Genomic DNA, 13306 nt, shown 5'->3' with positions numbered 1-13306 from the left:
ATTGAATAGCATTGAAAGACTTACAATTTATATCTTTTAATAATACTCTCAAATGTTAATGCTGATCTATAACTAAGTCTAGAATATGCTTATTTTACAGCTTCCTTTTTATTTTTTTGGGTGTGTGGAAAACATGTACCCATATGTTTTGTGTTCTGTAACAGCACAGTGCTTTAACATCTATTGGTTGCATGAAGTTCAGTGTGATTAATAATTTCTGTACAGTACTAATCAGAGTGGCTGAGACGATTGTTGTATGTTCTGTAGCTTTACATCTTCATGTTAAAAACTAAACCAGAGCCTGTTCCTTTTAAAGTGTTGTTTTCATAGTCTTGCCAGACTAACAGAAAATAGTTATATTTTTAAAAAGACTTCACAAAGCAACACGGTTGTTAACACTCACCATCCTGAAGATTTCAAGAACAGCTAATAGTAAAGGAATTTTAATAGGTGGAAGAAATTTATCTTTCGCTATCAGCAGCTGCGCTGTCAGAAATAATTACCAGTATCTTTTTCAGTGCAAGACTGTAAGTCACAGTAAGAAACCCACGAACAGAAAAGAAAAGGAGGAGAAATTTGATCAGAAGGGCAATAATGGAACCAAGGACAACCTGGAGGCTAACCCAAATGGTCCAGGAGATAACATTAGTGAAGATGAAGGTCAAACTAACAACCAAAGGAAAAAAGGTTTGTCTGGGTACTGTGTGTAATGCAGTAATTAATTGTTGATACATTGATGTTAATTCCAGTCGAATGACTTGATGGAACATTTTGTTTTGCATTTTTTAGGTAATAACAGGATATATTGTGTTAGGAAGGTTAAAACGGGCCTCCTTTCTCAGGTTTTGAAGTGTCTTATTTAGTCAAGTAGGAATTTTGGAGAAAAAGCAGCTCATGTCCTCCTGATGGTGTGTGGAGCTCTGACAGAAGATTTTATTATCATCTCTCAGGTTTCTATCCATTGACTAGGTAGAACTCTGTTCATTTAATTTCATATACATATATACATACATAACACTATAGGTGTTATCTCTTTAATATTCATATTTTGCTAGTATCTTACATCCTGAAGTGATCACTTGAGAACTAAACCAGGTTTGTTGTTTCCTCTTGATCCAATCTGTTACATTAAAAATAGGAAGCAATCATCTGTTTTTCGTGGTCAATAAACTTGAGTGAGATGAAGACAGGATTGAGGTAGCTTTTTTAATATTGCTGCAATCAACTGTTTCTTGGTTCCTTGCTGATAACTCTTCAGATCCTAAAGACCTTTGTTGTTTAGATTTGTTAATCTTGCTGTGTGTATATTAAAAAATAAGACCCTGTAGTGCTTTTAACTTTTTTTAAAAATCTAAGTTAAAGTACAAAGCAAAGCATGCCACAGGAACAAACTTGTTTTTTTTTTCTCCCCGCTAGTGTGGATTATGAGTGTTATGTGTTACAAAGTTCACAATATCAATCAAGCGTAGAACAGTGAATATTATCACTAAGTAAATGGCCAAGTAGATGTTTAGGCCAGCCTACAGCAAGGTACAGGTTTGCGTACCGTTTTTGATGCACAGAAATGAATTTAATCTGAACGTCTTGATGTCAAACTGCTGTACCACAGCAAAATTCTCAGGAAGTTTTGTATGGATAGTAATTAAAATCTTTATTTCAGTAATTAACCTGACATGCTACATTTTACATAATGTTTCATGTGCAAATTGTGAAATTATTTAATAATGAATTCAGTGTATGTATTTAACTGTGTATTTATGGAGTGTGCATACATCTAAAAATTAATTAAAAGCTCACCTTCCTTTACTTCATGTAAGGTTACCTTTCATCTTGAAACGTTCTTGTTTACTGCATCTGTTGTTCAGTCATTTATTATATCTTAATACAATGTTAAACTGCTTCTCCTAGTTTTTTAACATGGAAATTTACTGTTATTCGTAATTTTAAAAGCAGTATTGAATAGAATCTTAAATGGGATTTCAAACCTCAAGCAGTACTATAATTAAGATAAAAATGTTAACTTCTTAAGGTAACAAGCAAAAATGGGTTCCACTTCACTTGGATGATGTAAGGTCGGATAGTCAAGAAAGATCAAGCTCTCGAAGTAGCTCGAGATCTCAGCTGGAAACAAACAAGTTAACACTTCATAACAACAGGCGGAATGAGACAAGGAGTAAGTGGTTTTCAATCTTCTTGGGTCTTCCACTTTGTTGCAAATGAAATGTGACTTAAAACTCATTGGCTGTTAGCGTAAGTCCAGTCAAATTGAACCAGACCCATTGGAAGTGCTGTGGTGCTCTTTTTTTCTTTTTTTTTCCCCTCTGATGGTTGATAACACAATGGTAGGCATTAGATTGGCAGTTGATGTTGAAACTTGACCTGCCAGTACTAAAATCCAAACCGAACCAAAAAAAGTAGTGTTAATATTTGCCAGTAATTCATAAAAATAAATAAATTGTACCACAGTGTAATATTGAAGTTTTAAATTGGAAAGTTGTTTTTAAAACTTTATATTAGATTATTACTATTTTTTAATTCTTTACGTATTCATCAGAGTTGTAACATATCAGTCAATGACTCTTCTGAGTAAAAGAGCTTGAAAACAGTCTATTTTTTACAGTCTCTGCTGGTTCAGAACTATATGTTCTCCTGACGGCTAACAAGTATGCCTTTGGCTACGGTTTCACAGTGCAGAAAGTCTGATAATATTCTTTTAATAAGATTGCTCTGTCCTGCTCTACTCCTGTTCCGGCAGTTTGTTGCTGCCAGAGCAGTTGCTTGTGGGACCATTCTTTGAATTCTGCATTGGCAGTTCTTCTGGTACTGTTCTCTTCTTTTAAGTTCACTTTCCCATTAGGTTTCTCACCACGGCCATGCAAAAAGCTGTACTAGCACAACAGAGTGGACAGTGCACCATAGCTGGTACTGCCTTTGGTCCTTAGGTATTCTACATACAGCTTTGTCAGAAAGCAGAACTCGCAGGCTGACTCTAACTCTATGGTTTGTACGTTTGCATTTAAGTTTCAGAACTGTAATATGCATTAACAATTCATGTGTTTGCTCCCTATAGTAATAAGTGGTGTTGGACACCACTGAGGTGAGTTTTGTTTTTGAAGTCATTTTAGAAACACTGATACAAGGGTTTTATCTGGATGTCTGAGGAGCAGAAAAGGGCAGGGCAAGAATTTTTACTAGTGCTTCACTTTACTCTAGCAATTATTCCTCAGGAGCCCCATGATCAAACAACCACAAACTTCTAGTGTAAACTTTACATCAAGGCTGTGGTCATTTGAGATGAATTTCAGGGTGAGGGAACATAAAACCTCTTCTGTTCTTTGGAAATATTGGTTATTTGAATTCAAACAAACCAAACCTCTGTCAGGCTTAAATGTAACAGTTACTCTTGAACGTGTCATTTGCAGGGCTTTTGCATGTGTCTTAGAGCTGTATGTACCCTCAGTGCAAAAATGAAACTGGCTAGGGGAAATACTTCAAGTAATGCCACATTTTGTATCTGTAAGGGGCTGAGGTCCAAATTCCCATAGAGAAAGACACATACTGACTAGGACATTTGTCAATTGCAATTTGACCAATAATAAAATATAGAAACTTGAATGTACAAGCATACTGATTTTGTTGCAGGGTTTCTTAAAGATAATTACTAGTAAAGCAGGATTTCTAATAGGAACAAAAAAAATGCATCGTTAGTCGGTCCTACGTTGAAGTTAGCGGCTCTCAATGACATCAGATGAAGTTTGTATACCCAGCCATTCTTCTGACAAAGGGGTTCCCTGGTATATGGGGATGATTTTACAGAGCTGTCCTAGATTTACCTGTGCCAACAAAATGGGATTCTTCTCCATTTAGGGGAAGATCAGTAGAGAATAAAATAGTGCTGTTTAAAAGGCTGAGTCAAGGGAGCTGGCTGCTTCTGGGAACAAAAGGGAGGTTCCGGAGAGTCTTGGAAATCTTCCCCAGAGCAGAGTTATCAAGAGCTAGCAGCCCTGTGTAGCTCTCTAACTACTGGGAGTTGTCCACATAAGCAGAGAATATTACCATGCCTCGAAGGAGAATGGCATTATGGTGCATTCCTATCCTATACTCGTTGCATATATTGTGATCCCTGTGCTTCAGAAGCATTTGAGATTGCCAGTCAGCTCATTTACTCCTTATTTCTAGAAGCCCCTACCCGCTCACCCTTAGGCACTGCTATGCAAACCTTTCTGTTTGACCCTTCCAGCTCCAGATCTGGCCTTATGCATCAGCTAGTGCAGCAGAGTTTTGGTGGGTTCCTTGAGTGCAAGCTGACAGCTGTGTTAGAAAGGATGTTCAGCAGTTGTGTGTGCAGCAGTTTCATTTCTTCAATGTTTCAGATTATCCAAAAAGTAGAGAGTGCTTTTCTGTTCTGTCTTTTAAGGTTAATATCTAGGGATGAATCAGCGGCTAATTAATTGCACTGTGATGTTTAATTATGATTGTGTTATACTTTTTTCTTTTAAAGATTGGCATCGTGATAGAGAAAAGAGAGACGATCACGATGAGGTGTGCAGTGTGAGAAGTGAGGGTGGCAGTGTTCGAGAATTCTCCAGAGGCAGAGGAAGAGGTAGAGGCAAAGGAAGAGGACGAAGCAGAGGAAACCCTAGAAGTATGCAAAGAAATAGATCTGTGACATCTGTTTTTTAAACTATGTTTATAATGTTTATGTTTTTGTACGAAATCAGAGTTATCTCAAGATACATATCCTGTAGCTCGAGATTTTCAAGTAGTTTGTGGGTTTTTGTTTGTTTTAAATCAGATGTTGAAAGCCAATCATGAAGTAGCATGTGTATCGTGTTTATGTCTTAAAATGTGTGCATACCAGACTTAATTAACCTAATTTTCATTTTCACCTGCATTTTGAAGGGAACTTTGACTATTCAGTTGGTTATCAAGAACTGTATGGTGAAATAACTGACCAAGCATTTCAACCTGAGCTTAACTCTAGTATGATGTATTACTACGATGATGGAACAGGAGTGCAGATGTATTCTGTGGATGAAGTTCTTCTGAAAGAATATATAAAACGTCAAATGTAAGTAGGTTGTTTAGTATGCAAATTGACTGAGAGATCATTTAAGAAAGGGATTAAACACAATTTGGACTGAGTTATCACCCGTAAAATGGTGGGGATGGAGACATTTCAATTTGTTTTTGATTTGACCTTTACCAGTGTCTGCTTGAACTTACTCACAAATGGGGTGAAAAAACATGAGTGATGGGGAAGAATTGTAAGGCAGCCGTTCTGTATCTTGTGCTGTAGTGTGGCTCTAACTCATATACCTTCTTTATTTATGGTACATAGCCCTTTTTTATGTTGTCATGTAATTGAGATATGGATGTCTCTGAGCTTGTGTTTTTGAGTGCCATCGGTCTGTTTGCTTATAAAGCTCTTCTTGGGTGGTGCAGCTAGAGATTTCCCTTTTTTGCTCTCGATTTTGCTTTGAGTGTTCTTGTTAGTTTTATGTTTTCAGAGTGTTTCACTTGAAACATTCAACTGAAAGAGTAGTTTTGCAATGATGCTTGATTTGCTAGTAATCTGAAATGTTTACTTTCTCATATATACCATTAGGAATGAGAAACCATCTGGAAGACTGATTATCACCAGGAGACATGTCAAAAGGGCCTGGAAACCACTAGTTCATTTTAAAGAGACAGTTTCCACCACTGGCAGATATTTCATCGTCTCTGTACTTGTAATGGCATTTCCCCACGATGCCTGTGTGGTGGTTTTTTATTGCCCTTGTATTCCATAAAGCAACTTGCTTATTTTATTCTTGCTTCTTTTGTTACAGTTGACGAAAAAAAGGAAGAAAAAAGCCTGTTTAAGGGCAGAAAGTATCTGGCATGTGGCTATCAACTTCAAAACTTCTATTGCAATCTTTTTTGTTACTCTTGCTACCAGGCCCCTATGACACCTGACAGTGGACATGTACCCCCATGTCAGGATAATCGGCCTGCACTGTCCTCAGACAAGTGAGGGAGGAGCACAGACACTCCACTGTTGGCCAGATTTCTGGGCATGCAGTGTAGAATCCAGACCTTCTAAGGTAGGACATGATGATGTCCCCCTCTGGTGAGAAAAATGTCAGTTGCAGTCACATCTGACTTCTGGTTATATTTGTGTTTTATTTTAGCGAAAAGAGGTTGGCAGGTGTCTGTCAAAGGCGTCATAGCTGGCTAACCAGTGCCATTGGTTGCTTGTCTGATATAATCTCCTCAGGCACTTGGATTATGGAGTTTTCTTTTCAAGAGAGAGATTCTTGAGTAGGTTTAGAATATAACTTCACCATTTTTTGTGCTCCTTTAAAAAAAAGAGAAAAAAAAAAAGGAAAAAAGTGATTTTATTATACATTTCTTATATAAAAATGATGGGAAACCAACTTTATTCATCAGTTACATGTCATTAATTCATAAATGGAGATGGTTTGGTCTTCCTTTTGTAATTGAGTTCTAAAGTATTAAAGTGATTGTGCCAAAGTTGGAAGCATGTACAAAAGCAAGCTGAACAGCATTGTTGGATGTCGGAGTTCCTTATGGAGTCTAAGATCAGTGAGGATGTATTAGAGAAGGGAAATTATTTTATGTATTGTATTGATGAATTTTAGAACTGTTTACCTGCTTAATAAGGAAAAATGTTAGATGCTGTGTCCAACTGAGTTGATTTGTAATCACAGTAAGAAGTACACTGCTGTCAGGCAGTTTATGCTTGTCCCAAGAAACAGCTTGATGTGCAAGAGGAATATTTGTATTACTCACAAAAATGTAATTATCACTTATTGTTATGGGCTGAAATAATTAGCCTGGAAAGTTTCAGTGCCTTGAAACTCCTCAGTGTGCAATATACAGTGGAACTCCAAGCTCTCTTAAAAACAGATAAATAAAAGCTCAGATGGGCATCCAAGCCTGTATCGATTCAAGAATAAATAAAAGGATTCGGAGGAAAGTAAGAAAAGGGAAGCTGGAGGGTGTGTGTTTGTGTTCAGATTTGTCCCTCTGCTTAAACAAACTTGTGCATTGTCTCTGTTTCTCATTAATGTTCTTTCAAATTCCTTTTTCTAGAATGATGGACATCAAATGAGGCAGTTTGAGTCAAGTTCAGTCACTGTCCATTTCTGCTTGTGGAATTTTTAACTAGGTGAATGATTACAAGATTTTTACCTTTACTGTATGACTGTAAAGGTACCATTACAAAAATACTGACATGGCTTCTGTACTTGTCTATCTTCTAGACTTTTAGGGGAAAAGGATTACATTGGTTCAGCACAGTAAATAGAATATTCTTGAGAGAAACCTTTGTGCACAATTGCTTTGCTGGTCAATTTACTTAGATCTGAGTAAGAGCTTAATTCTCTGAGAGCTGTGTTTGTTCTCTTTGCTGTTTATTTCAATTTAACGGTAGCGTGTTCATTTGTTACATGTCTTACTGTCCAACTTTGAGGCTTGTGTTTTCATTCTGTTTTGGAGCTGAGTGTTTCATATAGATGGCTTTTGCTTTAAAAGATTTTTAGCTACCAGAAGTTTTAGAAAGAAATGGTATCAAGCTTCTCTTTGGTTCACTGATGGCATTGCATTCCGCTCAGTTTGGTAACTTTAGCCTTGAGCCAGCTTCAGTGGAGACGTGTAGCATTTTATTCATTGTTGGATTTAGACTTTATATTGGCATGTGTGTTTTTTCCTCAGCGTTTTAATGCTTTTTTGTTTTATTTTGCAGTACCTCTAAGTCACAGAATAAACATTTCACTGCTTATTTTTTCCTGAACCTGAGGAGTAGTAGCATTCCTTGGATGTAGTTTGCTAAAATATGGAATGATGTGCAAACCCTGTTTAAGGCTTAGATTTTAGTCCCAACTTTTTATTCCATTCTCTTCCATAAGTTGTTTTCTTATTTCCATGCTTTGTATGTCCAGTCACGATTTGGATTCTCTGCTTTTTCTCATCACGAAGTATAAAACATCTTGACATCCTTATCATTTCATACAACTTCATTGTTTTAGATGTTGTCTTTCTACAACTTCATTATTTGTCTCTCTGGTTCTGTAGCATTGTCAGATTCATGAAATGGTCCTTGTCCCTCTTCTCCTTATTAACTAAGTATCATTTATTCATTTAGCCTCTACCTTTCTCCATGATCTGTTGTGCGGTTTCATAAAAAAATACACGATTACCAGTTTGGTTCTCTCATCTTCCCACAAGCGTGGTTCAGAGTGCATGTATGTGCTCAGATAGGACACTTAAACCTTCTAATGTACTGGAAACTGGGAAAGGATTCAGTTCAGGATGAGGTTACACTGGCACTGCTGAACAGGAAATGAGATGTGAGCAGCAATTGTCCTTCATCTTATATGGAGGCTAAGGGAATGTTATTTCTGTCTGTTCATGTAAGTAATAAGGAGGGATGGGTGAAAGAAAAACTGAGCAGAATCTTTCCACGTGCAGTGTATATATGCAAAGGTTGTAACAAGGCTTTGGTATATGTTCCTGTGTGCTGTACTGAATCATAAGTCATTAATAAGATTTTGAGCATGCATGCGTGCTTGCTGTTCGGAAAGTTTTGTTTGTAACAATATTCCTGCTGAAAGAACAACGTTGTTGATTACAAACTGCGCTCTATTTTTTAATGGAAGACTTTACCAAGGAATATTTTGGCTACTGTTTCAGGATTTACTTTAAGTTTTAATAGGCTCATATGTGTATCTTTTCTGTTTCTCTGTCCAGTGAGTATTATTTCAGCACAGAAAACTTGGAAAGAGATTTCTTTATGAGGAGAAAGATGGACCAACAAGGATTTCTGCCTATTTCATTGATTGCTAGCTTCCACAGGGTGCAAGCTCTGACTACAAATGCTACGCTCATTTTGGAGGTAAAATAATTCAGAAGCATGTGTGTAGATAGTTTTGGTGCTTTTTTCCTATTATTTATTTATTTATTTATTTATTTTGGTATGGATTTTTGTTCAGTCCCATTAGAACGGGGAGTAGAATGCTGCAGAAAATGTTTTCTTCTGCTGTTTGTAAACATTCTGAGAGTGAGGCTACAGAGAAGGGAGATGATGAAGGGCAGCAATTAGATTAAAGGAAGAGACACCTCTACGTCTGTAGACAAACTGAAGGATTATATCCAAAACGTTTACAGGGTCAGTAATTTAGTGCATTACATGTAGCTTATTTTGTTTCTCTTGTCAGAATCCTACTCACTTCTGAACTTTCAGTATCCTGTTTTGAGTCAGAAGTTGAGAGAAACGTGGTCTTTAACACCCACACAAGGTGTTCTCATGTGCATATAATAGAGGAACTCCTTGCTGTGGAATACAGCAGAGTGCTTGTACATAGCAAAAAAAAAGTAGAATCCTTCCAAGGTCTTTCTTTTAAGAAAAGAAAAAAAAAAAAAGTGTTATCTGATGCTGAAAAGTTGTAATATAGCAAAAACATATTAAGCCTATTAAAGGATATTCTTGCAAGACTCTCTTTTGCAGAGTCTGTCATCTTCTGTTATTTCTTTGAGGATTCTGTATTTTGAGGGGTTGAAACATAGAAAATAGGTGTTCTTAGTGTAGGCACATACTTTGAAGAAACTTTTGATAATTCCTTTGCAAGCTAATCATCATGTATTTAGAGTGTGAGCTGGATAGTTGCAGAATTATCCTGCCAGGTGTTTTAAAACCAATAAAGACAAGTATAAGTGTTATGAAGGTTCTACATCACAAACCTTCATGTGAGCACTGTCAAGAGAACCACATCTGTCTGTGCGGAGTGAGAGTGGAGAACATGTTTTGCTTGTTTTGTTGTGTTTCCTTTTTTAGAGCAAAAAGAGTTGCAGAGTTTATTCAAGTAGTCAATTCAAGTAGTCCAGATCAGGTTTTTACTGAGTCTACCACTGCTGTAATTAAGGGCAACTATTAGATTCACAAAATCTTGAGGATGTTAGCACAAATTCCATTGTTTGGTCAGTGCCTTTTGCCAAGGTTTGTGAGATATTTCTAATAGTTCATGAGATTTTTAGGGAGAATGGTTCTTATGCCTTCTGTGTGAGCAGGAAAACTGGGCTGCCAAGATGATTTTCTACTAAAATAAGAACACTTTGCATTAAGATTTCTGAAAGAGAACGGATCTTTGTGCCATTCTCTTCCAGGTGAAACTTTTTTAGAAGGCTAAAGTAAGTATCTGTCTAAATTACGGCATAACACGCTTGGCAAAGCTGAAGTGATCTTAACAGTGTTCCTGAGTTATGTTGAATTCTTCTGTGGCAGTAATTTTCCTCAGGTCCAGCGATACTTTTCCCATAGCAGGGTTGCCTAAATTGTAAGCCCCACCAGCAAGCAAGGAAATGGAAATTGTTGTGCGGAATCTATTTGCTGTTTGGCTCCTGTTTTATTTCCATTGACTCTGATAAGGTGAATGTCAGCTCTCTGCTGACCTTGTCATTAAATGTATTGGCCAGTCCTTAAGCTGGCAGTCATTGTGCTGCTGCTGCAGGGAGATGCTTTTCTGCCTCTAGCACAGAAACCTGTTGCAGTATATTGCTGATCTGATCAGAGGCAGTGATACTGTGCATATCTGAGATGTTGTCCTTCTCGTGAAGCTCTGAGGCTGTCTGGTACTTCAGTAGCTTACTGATACGTAGGCCTCATAGGTCCAAAACAGTTGGTGATAGTAGTAGAGGATCTCTAGGACTACAGGTTATTCACTGACCAGCACTGCAGTACCTTGCTGTTTCACAGCTCTCTGTCTATGGTCTCTCCAAATTCTTTAGTGCTAGTTTTCTAGTTAGTGTCTGCAGACAAAATAGGGTCTCAATGTGATATGTTTTGGATGCTACTGAGGATGTCTGGGGGGAGCCTTTTTAATGTGTTGCTAGTCTAAGGAGTGCTTTGCTGTTACATAGTTACCTTAAATCATATTTAAATAAGATAGCCTAAGGGAAACTGGAAGTGATATTTGATCAAATTTAAAAAGATGATAAATGGTTATCCTTGAAAATGAGAAGATTGTTTGTGCCAGTAGAAGAAAGAACAGACAGTCACTATGAAGAACGAGCATAAAAAGCTTGAAATTCCCTTTTTAGTTACTGTATAAAGAGTTGACTGTCTTCCGTGGGCATAAGAAGGTGCTGGATATGTCATGTTTTCTGCAGTTGTAATGTGCTTATCCAACAGGCCCTAAAGGACAGTACAGAAGTTGAAACTGTGGATCAGAGGATAAGAAAAAGGGTTGATCCAGAAAAGTGGCCAATTCCAGGTCCACCTCCCTGTAATCTATCAAGGACTGACTTTTCTCAGCTCATCAACTGTCCAGAATTCATACCAGGCCAAGTTTACGGCTCACATACTGGTAAATAATTTCTTTAATAGAAACTTAAGTTTAGGGCTGTCTGTCTGTCTGAGGAAATTTGCCTCTTGATACTGTTTTCATAATAGAAATTGTGTATTTGGTTTATTCAGCTGATATCCCTGCCAGCTGTACAGTTGTGGCTGGTATGGTTAATATTAAGTAGATAAAAATATAATGTGCGCTATAGTTGTGACCATTCTCCAGAAGAGAAGGTATAATGGCCTAGAGTCCTTTTTTATTACCAATAGCAGAAGCAGTAGTAGTCTTAAGTCTATAAAATCTTCTTCATTTTGTTGTTAGCTGAAAGTTAACTGTATTTTGCGTACCCTAGTTTTGGACGGGAATTTCATTCACACGATTAATGTGGAGATTGCTTTGTTTACAAAAAATATGTTTGGCAAATAAATCATTTACTAAAATGCTGGCTCAAAGTAAATGGGAAGAATGAAGTCTGAGTTAGGCACCCATCCAGAGAGTTGGTGCCTGGTGTAGGGAAAACATAACCCTGATAAATGAATTCTTGTTTTCTGAATAACAGATGACTTCTCTAAGTCTGATATATGTTTTTAACTTAAATAAGCTGATAAATTGGTCTTTTCCTAAAATGTTGACTATGAAAAGTGATCTCCTAAAAAGAAAAGAAGTTCTGCTAATCAATGCTAACTTGAACCACAGAAGTAGGAAGTAGTGGCTGAGGTTAAAGGAAGGACCAATGTGTGAAAAAAACCAACCAACCCAATACAAAAGAACAGTAACTGAACTACTGTTTTCCATTGCTAGAGTCTGCACCAAGTTCTCCAGGAATGGGAAGCCTGCTGAGTCTGAAGGAAAACACTGAAACAAGTAATTTTCAGACAATATCTAGAGGGTTGTCTACAAGTTTGCCTGATTTGGACTCTGAGCTCTGGATAGAAGTGAAGAACAGGCATCATGCATCCACTGTCAGAGTAAAGGTAAAACAAAAAAGAACTTTATTTAAATAAACGAATGCAAAACCTTCCCACTTTCAAGTTCCAGTATGAAACAGCTTTCTGTTTGTTTTTTCCAGACTTCAATATCTGTGATAGTTGATTACGTAAAACTGTTAGTGTGGGCACTGCTCACTCTATCCAGACTTAGAATAACCAAGTGCATTTCAAATCCTGGTCCAAATCTCACTATAATGAAATGTGATTTATTTTTTTTTCTGTTGATGGACAGTCATACATGTGCATTATTGAGAAGCTGTTGTGCTATGAGAATAATTCTAAAAATTCATGATGCTGAATTACTTAGAAGAGTAATTTACTTGTGAGCTTGATAAATATCTTAAATTGGCCCTATTGTTTCTAATTCTATATGTTCATTACTGAAAGTATTCACACTCTATTTGTCTTCCATGTGGATGATTATTGTCTATTTCAAGTATAAAATGCATCACCTTTTCTCATTTAGGAGTGTGTTCCTATACCTGATCAAGTGTCAGGTCAACAACAGCCACCCCCACCTCCAGAGGAACAAGAACAAGAAGAACTTGACTTTTTGTTTGATGAAGAGATGGAACAAATTCAGGGTCATAAGAATAAATTCACTGATTGGTCAGACAGCAGTTCAGATTATGAAATTGATGATCAGGATGTAAACAAGATTTTGATTGTAACACAGACGCCACCGTATATGAGAAAACATCCTGCTGAAGGTCGTGCTGGCAACCATGTGTGTCATGGAAAAATAACATCGGAACTTGCTAAAGTTATTAATGATGGCTTATACTATTATGAGCAGGATTTGTGGACAGCGTGGAGTGAAAATGACACTACAGCAATGGTAATTCTTTTTTTTTCTTTTCTTTCTTCTTTGTTAGTTTTAAAACATTGCCTGTGCAAACAATGCCAAAATCATTTTGTCTATCTGCTACTCAACTAAACTATTGGCCTTCCAATATTTGAAGGGAGCATATG

At 37.1% G+C, this 13306-nt stretch overlaps 1 protein-coding gene across 4 annotated transcripts in view; it reads left to right on the top strand.

The window, feature by feature from the left end:
* Positions 1-13306, top strand: part of LARP1B (La ribonucleoprotein 1B) — a 32629-nt gene that overhangs the window by 10053 nt on the left and 9270 nt on the right. For 2 of the 4 annotated variants that reach the window (XM_072336842.1, XM_072336841.1), the window contains exons 4-11: positions 519-687; positions 2030-2173; positions 4502-4645; positions 4903-5071; positions 8755-8899; positions 11192-11366; positions 12147-12319; positions 12801-13172. In XM_072336842.1, coding sequence (XP_072192943.1) covers positions 519-687; positions 2030-2173; positions 4502-4645; positions 4903-5071; positions 8755-8899; positions 11192-11366; positions 12147-12319; positions 12801-13172 — 1491 coding nt within the window. Of the gene's footprint in view, positions 1-518; positions 688-2029; positions 2174-4501; positions 4646-4902; positions 5072-5941; positions 6087-7098; positions 7175-8754; positions 8900-11191; positions 11367-12146; positions 12320-12800; positions 13173-13306 lie in introns of those variants that run through there. The other 2 variants (XM_072336843.1, XM_072336844.1) reach the window with 2 other exon arrangements.

The sequence above is a fragment of the Excalfactoria chinensis genome, chromosome 4 (genome assembly GCF_039878825.1).
Source record: "Excalfactoria chinensis isolate bCotChi1 chromosome 4, bCotChi1.hap2, whole genome shotgun sequence".
Taxonomy (NCBI): domain Eukaryota; kingdom Metazoa; phylum Chordata; class Aves; order Galliformes; family Phasianidae; genus Excalfactoria; species Excalfactoria chinensis.
This window is presented reverse-complemented; position numbering and strand designations above follow the sequence as displayed.